The sequence below is a fragment of the Mizuhopecten yessoensis genome, unplaced genomic scaffold (genome assembly GCF_002113885.1).
Source record: "Mizuhopecten yessoensis strain PY_sf001 unplaced genomic scaffold, ASM211388v2 scaffold11131, whole genome shotgun sequence".
NCBI lineage: Eukaryota > Metazoa > Mollusca > Bivalvia > Pectinida > Pectinidae > Mizuhopecten > Mizuhopecten yessoensis.
In genome coordinates, this window is record NW_018408895.1 from 1031904 (window position 1) to 1051949 (window position 20046).

The 20046-nt window shown below is 36.7% G+C and overlaps 2 protein-coding genes across 3 annotated transcripts in view; one reads left to right on the forward strand and one right to left on the reverse strand.

Moving 5' to 3' along the window:
• The window catches only part of LOC110466325 (cleavage and polyadenylation specificity factor subunit 2-like), a 202499-nt gene that overhangs the window by 3155 nt on the left and 179298 nt on the right, over positions 1-20046 (forward strand). The window contains exons 5-9 of the mRNA XM_021522743.1: positions 45-174; positions 2932-3047; positions 4007-4095; positions 4320-4418; positions 5050-5172. Of these exons, the coding sequence (XP_021378418.1) occupies positions 45-174; positions 2932-3047; positions 4007-4095; positions 4320-4418; positions 5050-5172 (557 nt within the window). The remainder of the gene's footprint in view (positions 1-44; positions 175-2931; positions 3048-4006; positions 4096-4319; positions 4419-5049; positions 5173-20046) is intronic.
• LOC110466327 (neuropeptide Y receptor type 6-like) overlaps positions 12688-20046 on the reverse strand; it is a 40159-nt gene continuing 32800 nt past the window's right edge. For both annotated transcript variants that reach the window (XM_021522745.1, XM_021522746.1), the window contains exon 2: positions 12688-14765. In XM_021522745.1, coding sequence (XP_021378420.1) covers positions 13450-14538 — 1089 coding nt within the window. In that variant the 5' untranslated portion in view covers positions 14539-14765 and the 3' untranslated portion in view covers positions 12688-13449. The remainder of the gene's footprint in view (positions 14766-20046) is intronic.

Sequence of the window (20046 nt, forward strand, 5' to 3'; positions counted from 1 at the left end):
TAGCATTTGTTCCTTACAGTGACTGTTAATTTTTATGTTGGTAGGTAAAGGTCACGGTCTACAGATTACCCCTCTCCCCGCGGGACACATGATAGGGGGAACCATATGGAAGATTGTCAAGGACGGCGAGGAGGAAATCATTTATGCGGCAGACTACAATCACAAAAAAGAAAGGTAAAATTACAGTGACTCCAATATTTTTATAACACTAGTAAACTGTCCTTACAGACACAGTGACTCCGATATCTTTATAACAGTAGTATAACTGTCCTTACAGACACAGTGACTCTGATATCTTTATAACAGTAGTAAACTGTCCTTACAGACACAGTGACTCTGATATCTTTATAACAGTAGTATAACTGTCCTTACAGACACAGTGACTCTGATATCTTTATAACAGTAGTAAACTGTCCTTACAGACACAGTGACTCTGATATCTTTATAACAGTAGTATAACTGTCCTTACAGACACAGTGACTCTGATATCTTTATAACAGTAGTAAACTGTCCTTACAGACACAGTGACTCTGATATCTTTATAACAGTAGTATAACTGTCCTTACAGACACAGTGACTCTGATATCTTTATAACAGTAGTAAACTGTCCTTACAGACACAGTGACTCTGATATCTTTATAACAGTAGTATAACTGTCCTTACAGACACAGTGACTCTGATATCTTTATAACAGTAGTAAACTGTCCTTACAGACACAGTGACTCTGATATCTTTATAACAGTAGTATAACTGTCCTTACAGACACAGTGACTCTGATATCTTTATAACAGTAGTAAACTGTCCTTACAGACACAGTGACTCTGATATCTTTATAACAGTAGTAAACTGTCCTTACAGACACAGTGACTCTGATATCTTTATAACAGTAGTATAACTGTCCTTACAGACACAGTGACTCTGATATCTTTATAACAGTAGTAAACTGTCCTTACAGACACAGTGACTCTGATATCTTTATAACAGTAGTAAACTGTCCTTACAGACACAGTGACTCTGATATCTTTATAACAGTAGTATAACTGTCCTTACAGACACAGTGACTCTGATATCTTTATAACAGTAGTAAACTGTCCTTACAGACACAGTGACTCTGATATCTTTATAACAGTAGTATAACTGTCCTTACAGACACAGTGACTCTGATATCTTTATAACAGTAGTAAACTGTCCTTACAGACACAGTGACTCTGATATCTTTATAACAGTAGTATAACTGTCCTTACAGACACAGTGACTCTGATATCTTTATAACAGTAGTAAACTGTCCTTACAGACACAGTGACTCTGATATCTTTATAACAGTAGTAAACTGTCCTTACAGACACAGTGACTCTGATATCTTTATAACAGTAGTATAACTGTCCTTACAGACACAGTGACTCTGATATCTTTATAACAGTAGTAAACTGTCCTTACAGACACAGTGACTCTGATATCTTTATAACAGTAGTAAACTGTCCTTACAGACACAGTGACTCTGATATCTTTATAACAGTAGTATAACTGTCCTTACAGACACAGTGACTCTGATATCTTTATAACAGTAGTAAACTGTCCTTACAGACACAGTGACTCTGATATCTTTATAACAGTAGTAAACTGTCCTTACAGACACAGTGACTCTGATATCTTTATAACAGTAGTATAACTGTCCTTACAGACACAGTGACTCTGATATCTTTATAACAGTAGTAAACTGTCCTTACAGACACAGTGACTCTGATATCTTTATAACAGTAGTATAACTGTCCTTACAGACACAGTGACTCTGATATCTTTATAACAGTAGTAAACTGTCCTTACAGACACAGTGACTCTGATATCTTTATAACAGTAGTATAACTGTCCTTACAGACACAGTGACTCTGATATCTTTATAACAGTAGTAAACTGTCCTTACAGACACAGTGACTCTGATATCTTTATAACAGTAGTAAACTGTCCTTACAGACACAGTGACTCTGATATCTTTATAACAGTAGTATAACTGTCCTTACAGACACAGTGACTCTGATATCTTTATAACAGTAGTAAACTGTCCTTACAGACACAGTGACTCTGATATCTTTATAACAGTAGTATAACTGTCCTTACAGACACAGTGACTCTGATATCTTTATAACAGTAGTAAACTGTCCTTACAGACACAGTGACTCTGATATCTTTATAACAGTAGTATAACTGTCCTTACAGACACAGTGACTCTGATATCTTTATAACAGTAGTAAACTGTCCTTACAGACACAGTGACTCTGATATCTTTATAACAGTAGTATAACTGTCCTTACAGACACAGTGACTCTGATATCTTTATAACAGTAGTAAACTGTCCTTACAGACACAGTGACTCTGATATCTTTATAACAGTAGTATAACTGTCCTTACAGACACAGTGACTCTGATATCTTTATAACAGTAGTAAACTGTCCTTACAGACACAGTGACTCTGATATCTTTATAACAGTAGTAAACTGTCCTTACAGACACAGTGACTCCAATATCTTTATAACAGTAGTAAAACTGTCCTTAAAGACCAAGAAATAATTACGTATGTATAACTTAGACACACTTGTCTTTAGCACTTTCATCACTCCAAGGAGATTCTTCAGGCTGTTGTTTGTGTTTTATGAAAATATGTATGCATTTATAGTATTAATAAGTGAGTAAATAATGGAGTTGAATTTTGATCTGTAAAAGGCCTAGTAACATTGGATTATACAGCCAGCTTAGTGATTTGTGGGACACGGTAATTTGAATCCACAGTAAACAAAACAAACAGATGAATGAAGTTAATATAGACAACTCATTCTGTGGATTTCCATAGTTTAGAAATGATGTTTAGGGCTTGCTTGAAAAAATCCTATAAAACACACTGAAACTTTCTAAACATAATGTATCATTTTTCACCAGGCATTTAAATGGATGTGTTCTTGAGTCCATATCACGACCTTCCTTGATGATCACGGACGCCTTCAATGCTACATACATTCAGTCACGTAGACGGACGAGGGATGAGCAGCTTATGAGTAAGACCAATTATTCTCTCTAATTTAAGCACATGTTACTTCAGATCATTAAAAGATTTTGTTTCTTCAAAAAATTAATACATGTATTTAACTCTGTGCAAAGTTATAAAAAAGAAAACAAGAAATAGAAAGGAAGGTTTGCTAATAAAATTCATAATGTATAGAGTTGCAAGGATGATCAAATTTTCCGAATTGGTAGTATGTCAGTCTTTAGCATAATTGGTAGTATGTCAGTCTTTAGCATATTTGTATGTCAGCCTTTAGCATTATTGGTAGTATGTTAGTCTTAAGCATAATTGGTAGTATGTCAGTCTTTAGCATAATTGGAAGTATGTCAGTCTTAAGCATAATTGGTAGTATGTCAGTCTTTATCATAATTGGTAGTATGTCAGTCTTTAGCATAATTGGTAGTATGTCAGTCCTAAGCATAATTGATAGTATGTCAGTCTTTAGCATAATTGGTAGTATGTCGGTCGTTAGCATAATTGGTAGTATGTCAGTCTTAAGCATAATTGGTAGTATGTCAGTCTTTAGCATAATTGGTAGCATGTCAGTCGTTAGCATAATTGGTAGTATGTCAGTCGTTAGCATAATTGGTAGTATGTCAGTCTTTCTCTCACAGATGACCTGATTTAGTTGTGTTCTTAAGCAAGGTTCATAATATCACAATACTCAGTTCATTTGACAACTTTGTTCTTTATATTGTTAGCTGTTAAAGTTTGGCCATTCCAAGGTAAACAAAACACAAATAAATGAAGTTGATAATGTTACAAATATTTTCGGCATTGAAGTAAAATTATGAGTGATGATGAATATGATTTTTAATCAAATGATAAACATACTGGCAATAATCTAATCATTGCAGAGTACTTGAGTAGTTTTTGTAACCCTAATTATTTGATGTATTCTTAATGGTAAGTTTAAATTTGAACTCTATTATGTTGCATCGTTCCTTTCAGCAACCATTTTACAGACGATGAGGAATGATGGGAATGTCTTAGTGGCCGTGGATACAGCTGGCAGGATGCTTGAGCTTGCTCAATTATTGGTGTGTTGATATCTTTTCTTTAATTTTTGTTATATCCTGCATTTGAATAATCATTTGTTAGGTATTTCTGTGAACATGAAAAAAAACATATTGGTTGAAACAGATGACAATATTTCTTTTTTGTATAAATAATATATATATAATTAAAGATTGGAATTTAACATTGCTGACACTGTTGCTGGACATTTTTTGTATCATTCTAATTAACTTTGATATCTTGTCAGGACCAAATGTGGAGGACGTCAGAATCTGGTCTGTCTCCTTACTCCCTGGCACTCCTTAATAATGTCAGCTTCAATGTGGTGGAGTTTGCTAAGTCCCAGGTATGTAGCACCAACATCCCCAATGTCTGCTTCAACATGTATATATATTTATACATTATATTAGACTTTGTAAATTCCCCAATACTGTACTACATAACCCTTACATCAGCTTCAACTGAGCGAACTAAACCCTAGCCTTTAACGCCACAAATATTAGGTAAAGGGTATCAATATACCAATCCGTCTCTCCATGATCTTTGTTTGCACAACTCCTCCTAATCCATTAGTTGGAATTTTGTGTAACTTGTCATAGTGAAAGAACATCATACGTAGATGTGCATGTAGAAAGGAATTTGCAATTCAAATGTTTTTCTGTGAGTTTTGGCCCTTGCAACTTTAAACTTCTGCCCCAGAAACCTTGTATGTGCAACTCCTTAAATGCTTATTGAATTTTCTTTCGTATTTGACACAGTGAAACTACATCATTAGTAGATATGCATGAAGAAATGAATTTGTGATTTGGCTTTTATTCCTTGAAACCTTAATTTATGCTCCAGAAAAATTGTAAGAGGAAGTGAGGGATATATCTTTGTGAGCTTGCTCAGTTTCTCTTGTTTCTTTTAACAAATTAAGATAATATTTTCACAAGAAAACCAAAGAGTTTTTGTAATTATATTGTTTATTATGCTAGATGGAATGGATGAGTGACAAAATCATGAGATCGTTTGAAGAGAACAGGAACAACCCATTCCATTTCAAGCATGTAAAGCTGTGTCATAACCTGGCTGAACTGTCAAGGATTCCTGAGCCAAAGGTAGGCCTACATTTTATACACTGTTACACATTTTTACACATTTTTACACCACAGTCTTTGAGCTACATGTTTGTCTCACCTGCAACAGGTGTTGGGGCATCAACATTAAGATTTTGGGTTGACATCTGTTTCTCATAAAGTATAAATACTACATAGACCAAATTAGGTTGTGTTTTGATACTAATAACAACACCTTTCGCTGACTATGGATTTGTAATGACACGATGTTGATCCAGATCTGTGGGGCGAGATTTTCCAGTGGGGTCCAAGCAGGTATAGATGAGACATAAAATTCCATGGATTTATTGTAAAGTGCAGTTCAACATTTCTTACACAGCAAATCTGAATGTGGTCTGTAGTACTTTCACATATTTGTTACTGTAATCTATGATGGTATAAATGATATTTGACTAAAAATGTCCTGTGGTTTGATAATGAACTGATGTCATGGTTACTAGTGGAGCTACAGTTGACTGATGTCATGGTTACTTGTGGAGCTACAGTTGACTGATGTCATGGTTACTTGTGGAGCTACAGTTGACTGATGTCATGGTTACTTGTGGAGCTACAGTTGACTGATGTCATGGTTACTTGTGGAGCTACAGTTGACTGATGTCATGGTTACTTGTGGAGCTACAGTTGACTGATGTCATGGTTACTTGTGGAGCTACAGTTGACTGATGTCATGGTTACTTGTGGAGCTACAGTTGACTGATGTCATGGTTACTTGTGGAGCTACAGTTGGCTGATGTCATGGTTACTTGTGGAGCTACATTTATTATTTGAGCCTACATGTGTGGTTTTATAATGTCATGGGTTACTTGTGGAGCTACAGTTGACTGATGTCATGGTTACTTGTGGAGCTACAGTTGACTGATGTCATGGTTACTTGTGGAGCTACATTTATTATTTGTGCCTACATGTGTGGTTTTATAATGTCATGGGTTACTTGTGAGCTCTGCTGGTTATTATACTCAATGTCATAGGTAAACAAAACAGAACAACAGAACCCCAGCCATAAACTAATGAAGATTCAATTTCACGACTATTGGTCTTAAATGAAATGAAATAAATATTTGTGACATTTGGTAGTGGAAAGAGGATTTAAATACAACAGACTTCTGTAAATGAGCTCCTGTTTTGTAGTCCACTTAATGTTATATATCCATACTCAAGTTATCTACACCTCTCATTAACTGGCTTGTACCACTCATGGGCTGGTATAAGCAATAATGGATTCTCTGTTTTCATGTCAGTGTATATGCTGAGTTATAACAAAAAAAGACATGTCTTTGGTTTCAGTTCATTAAAATATAAAGAAAAATCCTAGATGTGTCCATTAAAGTTAGACTGTGCTGATTGATGGCCTTGAATTGACAGTATTCATTGGTTAGTGACATAATCTATTGGTTTACTACAAATAAACATTTCCCAGTGAATTTGAAGTGCCTATGTTTTTGAGGTTACAATTGGTCAGAAGTTAGAATGCTATTCTGTACATATTTACAATCAAGATATGAAGTTGGAATGCCAAAAAAAGAGATGTGAAACATGTTTTGAGTTTTAGATTGTGCTTTAATAAATCTGAATCATTTATCAGCTCAAAGGAAGATAAAAAATATGACAAACAACAGGATAATCTTATTGGTGATAGATTATCACAAACTTAGCCCAGTAGTACAGCTGATGTCAAGAAGTAGATTTGTAGAATGAACTTTCCTTGCATTATCATGTGGAAGCAATATTAACCCCACTCCCGACAGACCTGCTGTAGTAGAGAATCTATCAAGAGTTATCCTTCTTTGTCCCTTGTCAGAGGCAGTCATTGTGTTGCAGTTTAAATACAGTTGTGTGTCAGTGTCAGTACTAATTCAAAATACTTTAATAAAACAGCAATTGGTCATTAGAACGGAAGTACCAGTTTTGAGATGATACTATGTTTATTATATTGCTTACTACAAACTGTAATGGTAAATTAACTTTCATTATGGAGGGTGAAAAAAGCGAAAGGCGTTATATATAGCCTTTACTGTAAACATAGTTTTATGGTTAATGTGTGTGTATAGTAACATAGTTTTATGAATGATGTGACATTCATCTGATATCAACACTTCATCTTTTGTGATATATATTGTATTACTACCTTGTGATATACAGACCTAAATAATTAGAATTGTATAAGATGACATGAATTTATATATATTGTCTCATCAGATCCTTCAATATCCTTATATATTATAACCTATATACTTCTCTGTGTGACCTGAGCTTCTGTGAGGAGGTAAAACAATCAAATCAGATAAGGAGGCAGTTACCGGTAATACAACATGAAAAGATTTTCTCAAGTTTATCATTTGTGTTTGAAATGAAAAATTGACAAATGGTAATCTCAAATTAAGATATTTTTATTCGTTTTAGATAAATTTCCACAGCAATCCTAGTTAAAACTGTTAGTTAAGATAATTTGTCAATCATTTCTTGTAATATATAAATGTAATGTTTTGGCTTTAATCGTATTCATTAATTGTTGACACCGTTGTTATGGCCATTATCTACAATGTGTCAACGATGTACAGTGTACTTCATCTTGGCTGAACCCTTCATGACCATGTTAACCGGTTTTCCCGTTGTGAAGCAGTGTTGATAACAACTATAACATTGAGTGATGGTCATCAGTAATGATGTTCGGGTTTGTTCCTTTGATATTGTGGCCTATCGTTCAATCATTAAATGTCCACATGTGCAGACACCTACATTTGGTTGAGGTCTCTAGTATGTGCTGCCACCTACATTTTGGTTGAGGTATCTTGTATGTGCTGCAACCTACATTTTGGTTGAGGTCTCTAGCATGTGCTGGCACCTACATTTTGGTAGAGGTCTCTAGTATGTGCTGCCGCCTACATTTTGGTTGAGGTCTTTTGTATGTGCTGCTACCTACATTTTGGTTGAGGACTCTAGTATGTGCTGACACCTACATTTTGGTTGAGGACTCTAGTATGCGCTGCCACCTCCATTTTTGTTTAGGTCTCTAGCATGTGCTGAAACTTACATTTTGGTTGAGGTATCTTGTGTATGCTGCCACCTACATTTTAGTTGAGGTCTCTTGTATGTGCTACCACCTACATTTTAGTTGAAGTCGCTTGTATGTGCTGCCACCTTCAGTTTGGTTGAGGTATCTTGTATGTGCTACCACCTACATTTTGGTTGAGGTCGTTTGTATGTGCTGCTACCTACATTTTGGTTGAGGTCGTTTGTATGTGCTGCTACCTACATTTTGGTTGAGGTATGTGCTGACACTTACATTTTAGTTGAGGTATCTTGTATGTGCTGCCACCTTTATTTTGGTTGAGGTCTCTTGTATGTGCTGCCACCTACATTTTGGTTGAGGTCTCTTCTATGTGCTGACACCTACATTTTGGTTGAGGTCTCTAGTATGCGCTGCCACCTACATTTTTGTTTAGGTCTCTAGTATGTGCTGGCACCTACATTTTGGTTGAGGTCTCTAGTATGTGCTGACACTTACATTTTGGTTGAGGTATCTTGTATATGCTGCCACCTACATTTTAGTTGAGGTCTCTTGTATGTGCTACCACCTATATTTTAGTTGAAGTCTCTTGTATGTGCTGCCACCTACATTTTGGTTGAGGTCTCTTGTATGTGCTGCTACCTACATTTTGGTAGAGGTCTCTTGTATGTGCTGCCACCTACATTTTGGTTGAGGTCTCTAGTATGTGCTGACACTTACATTTTGGTTGAGGTATCTTGTATGTGCTGCCACCTACATTTTAGTTGAGGTCTCTTGTATGTGCTACCACCTATATTTTAGTTGAAGTCTCTTGTATGTGCTGCCACCTACATTTTGGTTGAGGTCTCTTGTATGTGCTGCCACCTACATTTTGGTTGAGGTCTCTTGTATGTGCTGCCACCTACATTTTGGTTGAGGTCTCTTGTATGTGCTGCCACCTACATTTTGGTTGAGGTCTCTTGTATGTGCTGCCACCTACATTTTGGTTGAGGTCTCTTGTATGTGCTGCCACCTACATTTTGGTTGAGGTCTCTTGTATGTGCTGCCACCTACATTTTGGTTGAGGTCTCTTGTATGTGCTGCCACCTACATTTTGGTTGAGGTATCTTGTATGTGCTGCCACCTACATTTTGGTTGAGGTCTCTTGTATGTGCTGCCACCTACATTTTGGTTGAGGTCTCTTGTATGTGCTGCCACCTACATTTTGGTTGAGGTCTCTTGTATGTGCTGCCACCTACATTTTGGTTGAGGTCTCTTGTATGTGCTGCCACCTACATTTTGGTTGAGGTCTCTTGTATGTGCTGACACCTACATTTTGGTTGAGGTCTCTTGTATGTGCTGCCACCTACATTTTGGTTGAGGTCTCTTGAATGTTCTGCCACCTACATTTTGGTTGAGGTCTCTTGTATGTGCTGCCACCTACCTTTTTTGTTGAGGTCTCTTCTATGTGCTGACACCTACATTTTGGTTGAGGTCTCTTGTAAGTGCTGCCACCTACATTTTGGTTGAGGTCTCTTGTATGTGCTGCCACCTACATTTTTGTAAAGGTATCTTGTATGTGCTGCCACCTACATTTTGGTAAAGGTCTCTTGTATGTGCTGACACCTACATTTTGTCAGGGTCAGTTCTGTGCTGACATCTACATTTTGTAAGGGTCAGTTCTATGTGCTGACATCTACATTTTGTCAGGGTCAGTTCTATGTGCTGACACCTACATTTTGGTTGAGGTCTCTTGTATGTGCTGCCACCTACATTTTGGTTGAGGTCTCTAGTTTGTGCTGACATCTACAGGTAAAGTTTGTGAAGTCATTATGTGCTGCTACCTACATTTTGTTGAGATGGCTTTTCTATTTTCTCTTAAAAGTCATTAGTCCGTGCTGACACCTACATTTTGTAAGGGTCAGTTCTATGTGCTGCAACCTACATTTGGTAACGGTCAGTTTTATGTGCTGACACCTACATTTTGTAACGGTCAGTTCTATGTGCTGACACCTACATCTTGTAAGGGTCAGGTCTATGTGCTGCCACCTACATTTTTGTAAGGGTCAGGTCTACGTGCTGACACCTACATTTTGTCAGGGTGAGTTCTATGTGCTGACACCTACATTTGGGAACGGTCAGTTCTATGTGCTGACACCTACATCTTGTCAGGGTCAGTTCTATGTGCTGACACCGTGCTGCCACCTACATTTTGGTTGAAGTCTCTTGTATGTGCTGCCACCTACATTTGGGTGGTGGTCTGTTGTATGTGCTGCCACCTACCTTTTTTGTTGAGGTCTCTTCTATGTGCTGACACCTACATTTTGTAAGGGACAGGTCTATGTGCTGACACCTACATTTTGTAACGGTCAGTTCTATGTGCTGACACCTACATCTTGTAAGGGTCAGGTCTATGTGCTGACAGCTACATCTTGTCAGGGTCAGTTCTATGTGCTGTCTCCTACATTTTGTAAGGGTCAGTTCTATGAGCTGACACCTACATTTTGTAAGGGCCAGTTCTATGTGCTGACACCTACATTTTGTCAGGGCCTGTTCTATGTGCTGACACCTACATTTTGTAAGGGACAGGTCTATGTGCTGACACCTACATTTGGGAACGGTCAGTTCTATGTGCTGACACCTACATTTGGGAACGGTCAGTTCTATGTGCTGACACCTACATTTGGTAACTGTCAGTTCTATGTGCTGACACCTACATTTTGTCAGGGCCTGTTCTATGTGCTGACACCTACATTTTGTAACGGTCAGTTCTATGTGCTGACACCTACATCTTGTAAGGGTCAGGTCTATGTGCTGCCACCTACATTTTTGTAAGGGTCAGGTCTACGTGCTGACACCTACATTTTGTCAGGGTCAGTTTTATGTGCTGACACCTACATTTTGTAAGGGCCAGGTCTATGTGCTGACACCTACATCTTGTCAGGGTCAGTTCTATGTGCTGACCCCTACATTTTGTAAGGGTCAGTTCTACGTGCTGACACCTACATTTTGTAAGGGGCAGTTCTACGTGCTGACACCTACATTTTGTAAGGGACAGGTCTATGTGCTGACACCTACATCTTGTAAGGGTCAGGTCTATGTGCTGACACCTACATCTTGTAAGGGTCAGGTCTATGTGCTGCCACCTACATTTTTGTAAGGGTCAGGTCTACGTGCTGACACCTACATTTTGTCAGGGCCTGTTCTATGTGCTGACACCTACATTTTGTAAGGGTCAGTTCTATGTGCTGACACCTACATGGCCACCTAGTAAGTATTTATGTAGTGTGTACTGCTAAATACAGGATGTAGTTTGTCCAGGTCTTTAGGATGAACTACCACCTCTAGAAGGAACGTTTTTGAAGGTCTGAAGTGTATGCTGCTGTGCTGATTCAGTGACATCTATGGATATCAGAGATAATCTATGCTGTGGTATACTTTCACCAATTCACATTAATGTTGTGTACAGTAGATCTGTTCATCCTGTAAGACTTTTACGATACAAGTTACTTCTTTGCCAGGTCTGTGTTAGGTTACTGTTTTTCTTCTCAGATCTTGATGTATCTTGACCTTTACTATAATGTTGCTTTTTCCTACGTTTTACCGAACTGATACAGTTTCTGTGTGTGTATAGGAAACACTTTGTGCCTAACCCAGAAATAAAATTGCCCTTGGGTAGAAACATCACCATCATCATAATATGCTTTGCCGAATATCCAATATCCGATATGGATTGAAAATATAACTTAAACCATGATTTCTTGAGTAAAAATATCTTTATTTTACAAAGTCATAGAACTCTTAACTGATCAATTAGTCATCAATACCTTTGACCATTCAATGAAATGTACATGGATAAAAATAATAGAATCTGGAAAGTTAAACAGTGTGTAATAAAAATTTGTTTGAAACATCTAACCACTAGGTTCATACAACAGGTGTACATACAACAGGTGTACATACCTGAATAACCACTAGGTACATATAACAGGTGTACGTATCTGATTAGCCACTAGATACATAAAACAGGTGTACATACCTGATTAGCTACTAGGTACATACAACAGGTGTACATATCTGATTAGCCACTAGGTACATACAACAGGTGTACATATCTGATTAGCCACTAGATACATAAAACAGGTGTACATACCTGATTAGCCACTAGGTTCATACAACAGGTGTACATATCTGATTAGCCACTAGATACATAAAACAGGTGTACATATCTGATTAGCCATTAGATACATAAAACAGGTGTACATACCTGATTAGCCACTAGGTACATACAACAGGTGTACATTCCTGATTAGCCACTAGGTACATACAACAGGTGTACACACCTGATCAACAGCTAGATATAGGTACACTCAACAAGTGTACATACCTGATCAACAGTTAGATATAGGCATATACAACAGGTGTACATACCCGATTAGCCACTAGGTACATACAACAGGTGTACATATCTGATTAGCCACTATATACATAAAACAGGTGTACATATCTGATTAGCCATTAGATACATAAAACAGGTGTACATACCTGATTAGCTACTAGGTACATACAACAGGTGTACATATCTGATTAGCCACTAGGTACATACAACAGGTGTACATACCTGATCAACAGCTAGATATAGGTACACACAACAGGTGTACATACCTGGATGAAATATCTCTAGAACGGATGTAATAGATATGAGGTATTACATTTATATGTACATGTAGATAAAGGTCCTTTTATTTCAACATCAGTTCTGCTGACTTAGTATCTTAAAAAAACCCACTTGATGATAGGTGACACAATGTAGGTAGTATAAATTCAGGAAATCAATCCCTAGGAATAGCAAAATTATTAACCAATGATATATTCTTCATCTTGTAATAAACCATGGAAATAGACGTTCATTTATCATAGTGAACCATTAAATACAAGTTAGTTATTCATCATCTAGCAGCTGTGAACCATTAAATACAAGTTAGTTATTCATCATCTAGCAGCTGTGAACCATTAAATACCATTAAGTTATACTTCTGGTAATAAACCCTTGAAATTAACAAAGTTTTAATTTTATAATTTAATGACTTTGTAATTGAAATGCAAGGACATATAGTATAAATTTCTGCTTGTAATAAAAAAAAATATTATTGCAAAGATTGTAAAAATCAACATACCTCCTCATTTGAAAATGAACCATTGAAATATAAGGATATATATCATTATGATATAATAAACCAGTAGATGTGAGTACACGTATTCAGAGTTAATACTTATAATGCTGTAGTTAATTTGTCCTGTACAACACAAGTCCTGGAGGCTTCAGCATATGTATTAGTGTAGCCATTGTGACGTACTTGCTTAATTTTCTTTCCAAGCATAATGCCAAATTCTTTTCTGAAATTATCATTGAGCCAGCCATAAAGAAAAGGATTAATGCATGCTGAACTCATGGCTATGATTTTTAGTATTAAGTCTATAAGTCTGAAGTAAGGTCCATACACAGTTTTGTGATTGAGAGTGATTATCAAGGCAAAGATGTTCCAGGGCAACCAAGAAACTGCAAAAAGTCCTACAATTGAGATGAGAATTCTGTTTGTCCGGTTATTCCGCCTAGTTTCTGATCTTTTGAGCGGACGTTGTTGTAACACACGATGTATCTTAAAGTACAAAATGGCTGTCACCCCAAATGGTAATAAAACTTGAAAGAAAAATATTGCAAAGGTATATGTCAGAGCGCCGAACCGCGGCCATTTCTCATAGCAGAAGATCTTATGTATGTTGAATAAAGGTATGTTTATTACATCGTAACGTGTGTGAACCATTACAGGGGTGGCAAGGCCGAAGGTAATAAACACTATCACAGATATGATGAGGATCGCCATCTCCTTGGTGATTCGTTTTTTGAATGGGAACACAATCAAAATGTACCGATCCACTGCGATCATCATCATGCAGGTCGTGGAATAAAATATAGGAACTCCGAAAGTGGGCATGATGATGCGGCACAAAATCTCACCGAATACCCAGAAGTCTGTGAGCTGGTAATGAAGCTGGAATGGCAGGTTAAACACACAAAGCACAATGTCCGACACGGCCAGTGATGCTATGAATATGTTGGTTACCTTGTGAAGGTGTCGATGCCTCACAATCACTATGACGACCAGAAGGTTCTCTATGAAGCCCATGATGATTACAATGGCATAGATTGTGATAATGAAAATGCGTAAAGGTTCACTTGAGTGTAGGATATCATCCTCAATTTGATCCGTTTCATTCTGTTGTGACATCTGAAACTGCAGAAACAGATCGTCTGTGAAGTTGAGCATGTCGTATGAAATCCAGAAAGAGTCATCGGCCATTCCTTTCCTCACTCTCTGGCTATCCAGTGATCTGGTGCTGCTCCTACGGTATGAAAGCACATGTTGAATTGTTTTTCATATACATCCCCTGTACCTTAGGGAGAGCTCCCGAATTGTAGTCTGCTGGGGAGAGCTACCAAACTGTAGTCTGCTAGGGAGAGCTACCAAACTGTAGTCTGCTGGGGAGAGCTACCAAACTGTAGTCTGCTGGGGTGCTTATGTAATACCTGAAAATACAAACAGATTATCAGTTAGCTATTGAAAATAAGCACTTGGTAACAGCTTTAAAAACTTGTTCACAACAAATAAACCGGTGCTACATTTGGTAAATAAACCTGCTGAAGTATCCTCAGTTTGGGCATGCAAGATGTTTATATCAGCTTATATCAGCTGACACCATCCTGTTAGACTTGCTAGGCTAAGATGAAATATTTATTAGGAGATCTTTTGGAAGTTAAAGGTTATCATAAAACAAGTACCCATTATATGATTGTTCTTGAATGATACGGCCAATTCAACACCAGGCCAAGGACATGATATGAAGGTTTTAATAGCTGTAATATGCTAGAGGGAAAAATGTGCAGTAGGTTATTGGAGGTAAGATGTATATAAGCTTGGTGCTATCGTGCTGTCCATGATGAATGATGGCCGGTTGCCTTGTTTATATCTTAATCGTAGGGATTCATCAAATAAATTAAGGCCTTACTGAATGACACTTTCAAATATTTGACAATGAATTAAATTGGCAAGAGTTAATTGATTTTTAAACTTAAAATTATCACATGAACCCTGAGGAACTCGAAAGCTTACCAGCTGCCTATGTTGTTTTTTTGTCATATTACCAAACGTTTGTTTGTTTGAGTGGTTTTACGTCCACTTCACTACCGAACAGTTTGGTTATCCACCTGACAAATGAGCAAAGACATAATTTTTATGTTTTTTACTTGTTTTCCATGGGAATAGAAAATGACTCATTGTTTCTTTACATGCTTGTCCAGCATTCCAAGAGGTCATACTTACAAGGGTCAGTATTGACTTGGAGTCGTTACATGTTTATATAACGTCATCTGATAGTTGTGAAAAAGTGTCATAATATGAAGAGGATTAGTTAAGAGAGCTAGGTACAGACACTATCATTCACAATAACATGATGGAATCTCATCCTCTCTGTTACTTTTCAGTTAAATGTTGAAATGTATAAAAACGTGGATATTTGATCCCACTGAATGTATAAAAACATGGATATTTGATCCCATTGGATGTATAAAAACATGGATATTTGATCCCACTGGATGTATAAAAACGTGGATATTTGATCCCACTGGATGTATAAAAACATGGATATTTGATCCCACTGAATGTATAAAAAGGTGGATATTTGATCCCACTGGATGTATAAAAACATGGATTTTTGATTCCACTGGATGTATAAAAACGTGGATATTTGATCCCATTGGATGTATAAAAACATGGATATTTGATCCCACTGGATGTATAAAAACGTGGATATTTGATCCCACTGGATGTATAAAAACGTGAATATTTGATCCCACTGAATGTAAAAAAACGTGGATATTTGATCCCATTGGATGTATAAAAAAGTGGATATTTGATCCCACTGGATGTATAAAAACGTGGATATTTGACCCCACTGGCTGAAAACAAAAACATTTATTGACCAGCATCCATCAATTCAGTGTTTCCCAGAGTTTTCACTTTTCCTGCTCTCCCTACTATATTCTGTAACCCCCCCCCCCAGTCTTAACATCTCCGATCTGCCGTCTCCTACAATTTACTGTGCAGTCATGTTGTCTTCCATTACATGTTGGAACGATGGAGATAAATTTGTGTGGTTTTGTGACACATTTTATCACAGTGTTTTTCTAACTAGACGCAAAATCAATACCTGCTGATGATGAAGACAACACTATGGCAGCTATATATATATGAACCCACAGTCTCCAGGATAGCCCAGTTACAGCTTTAGCACTATAAAACGCTACCGGCCATTTACTAGCTGTCCCCCAAGTCGAGACATATCACACTACTGTCCATTTACATTGCTGATCAAGTTTCAGCAAATGTTTGTAAAGGTGCTAACATCACATTTGAGTTGAGATAGGTTTTCTACGCCGCACATCAGCTCGCAAAAACAGTTTATCCAATATCTTCATAAAAACAGCTAAAACCATAACACTACGCTATATTACAATACATTTCATTCTAATGACTGTGGAAAACCATAACAGCGGTGAAATTTTCACTTCGAGGGAAAAGACATTACATGTGTACTGCCACGTTTGAATGGAACGTGCTTCTTTTCAACTGAAGAAAGTGTCTCATTGATTATAATTGTAACAAAGTAAGCTCCTCATTGAAGCTGCACAAGTAGGTGATGCATCAAAGTAAGCTCCTCATTGAAGCTGAACAAGTAGGTGATGCATCAATAACACAACGATTCAGAAGACAACTTTCTTCAGTTTAACTTTTCAATGTTACAAACAAGTTGCAATTCTATGTTATTCTGATACAGTAATTTTAAGGGAAAACGTTGTAAGCCTTTTTAGGAAGTAGTCTGGGATATGTCCCCTGGAAATGCACGGAAGATTTTCCTCCCCTTACATTCATGGGAATTCCTTCTTTTACCATCAAGTCCAAACACCCCAGGAAACTTTTCCAGACTTATCCCTAATCAGGCATTGGTGTTATTTCCGTACTTTGTGATGGATTTCTGCAAGACTAATGTGTCATTACTTTAACCTGTAACAGACAAATTAGTATGATTTTGATCTTTTTTATTTCAAATGGTCAGCAGGTGTGAAGTAAGCGGGTCACTGTGACCTTTGTATGCAATCCTTCTGTCAGTCTGTCATTTTATTGTAGTTATCTCTTAGGTGTCATTTTATTGTAGTTATCTCTCAGGTGTCATTTTATTGTAGTTATCTCTCAGGTGTCATTTTATTGTAGTTATCTCTTAGGTGTCATTTTATTGTAGTTATCTCTCGGGTGTCATTTTATTGTAGTTATCTGTTAGACTTCATTTTATTGTAGTTATCTCTCAGGGGCCATTTTATTGTAGTTGTCTCTCAGGTGTCATTTTATTATAGTTATCCCTCAGGGGCCATATTTTTATAACTGTTCCACCTTCCATTTCCACACTTTGGAAGTGTTGCATGCTCAGATTGGGTCTGATGCCTTATATACAAATGTACGGCCCTTTGTTTACTGGGTCTGATGCCTTATATACAGATGTATTGCCCCTTGTTTACTGGGTCCGATGCCTTATATACAAATGTATGGCCCTTTTTTTACTGGGTCTGATGCCTTATATACAGATGTATTGCCCTTTGTTTATTGGGTCTGATGCCTTATATACAGATGTCTGGCCCTTTGTTTACTGAGTCTGATGCCTTATATACAAATGTATGGCCCTTTGTTTATTGGGTTTGATGCCTTATATACAAATGTATTGCCCTTTGTTTATTGGGTTTGATGCCTTATATACAGATGTCTGGCCCTTTGTTTACTGAGTCTTTGTTATTTTTTACACTCAAGGAGATTATGTTTTGCTTGCAGTATTCAGCCTTGTCATAGCAAGTGTTTTGTCTGGAAGTCTTAAAGTCTTATCTGTACTGTAATACGGGGTTATTACTGTACAAATTGAAGTTGGACATCTTCCCTGATTTATAACTTAACCAAAGAAACTCATGTACATGTAATGAAAATCAAGGTAAAACTTATGATAATGTGGTCAGAGTGATAATAACATTGACTCACACATTCATCATAGTGACTGTTATATATCATTCCCTGTAATTGTGGGAAATTTTACATAATACATGGTCTATTATAGCGGCAGTAGTGTGATTGATAGTGATGTATTGGAGAGTGTGTGTTATTGAATAATGGTATTACACAGGTATTTGGGTGTGTCTTACGATATTCTTAAAAAGTACAGGTAATGACTGAACATTTAGTTACCAAGTTATTCCCAGGCTTTCCCCCATTATTTCTCTAATATCTCGTATTATCAAAAGTTAATTGTTTATTTGTGAGTTGTACTTATTTAACTGTCGCTGTCCTTTTTTGTACCAGTAATAAACTCACTCTAGAATCAATTGTATAGCTTATGGAGTATGCTGTCAAAGTTGAAATCCCATACAGAGTTTGTGATGTGGAATACCAATAATTTTAATATCTCTGTTTATAAAGTATTAAAAGAAGCACTGATGTGAACAAATAAAAAAGTTTCTAGAGTACTCAGGGATTCAGATTAGACAGGGGCTTGTTTAAACAAATTATACTGCATATAGTGGCATTCTGAAACAAGAAAAATGAAGTTTAAGCTATGGCTGTTGTGAAGAAATCAGTTATATACAGAATATATTCTGTAGAACCATGATATGACTAGGACCCAAATATCTGAATGGTTTATTACACAGGGTCTGGTTTATATAGAGTTCTAGAATTAGACAGGGATCCAGATTATACAGGGAATGATTGAACAGGTTATACTGTTTAAACTCTGGCTGTTGTGAAGAGAAAATCTTCAGGAAATATAGGCCAATGGAATCTTGTAAGGGATAGGTGTTGTTGAGCATAACATTATTTTACACATTCATTATGCTTCTGTAATCTGTATTAAAATCTAATTAACAGAGTATCTCAATTAACTCAGCTTCCATATATTTAATTTCCTATGAGAAATGTGTGGAAGCCTTAAGCTACAATGTGAATGGTCTTGTATCACCAATTCTCTGGATGATGTAACACGCTCCGGTACAAACTCTCAAAAGTACAAAAGGAATTTCTGAACGTTGATTACCAATTTAAATAAAACTATTTACCAATCAAAAATTCAATTAAGGATTGATTCACAAAAGTTTGAGAAAGGCATCAATTTGATGATTATTTTTTGCTTCATTATGAGAAATTTCTATGCTTAAATGGGTGCTAATTATTGACAATATTTTATTGTGTTATAGGGAAATGCCATCATATGATTGTTTAGAAATACTGTATCTATAATGTCAAAAAAAACGGCTGGTAATCTCATAGAAGTGGATCCAGTAGTGGAGGATCAATCCTATTAGTTTAATCCAATCAGCAATGAATGAGTCCTAGGTATTCTATTTATAGATAAACAGCAACAGACTTCTACAGTTCAATTGTTACACTATTTTTCAACACTGCTGGTTAATCCTGCTTTTGTTTGACATTATTTCACCTTAATTACTTCACTGAATTAACTTTTAGGTTGATATTTACCAATATATGAAAATCTTTACATTTAAAGAAATCATTTCCATTGCTTATTATTTGTGTCTGTGATATTTTACGTAAGGTCTAAACAGAGTCAGACTGACCAGGAAACCCAGATTTTTAGGAGATAAAGGGTTTCACATAGCATTACCAATATAATAGTATGCGGAATACTACCAATAAACAATTGTATAGGTAGATATAAAGACTGGACACGTTGTGGTGTCTAGAGACTTTAACAGCTAG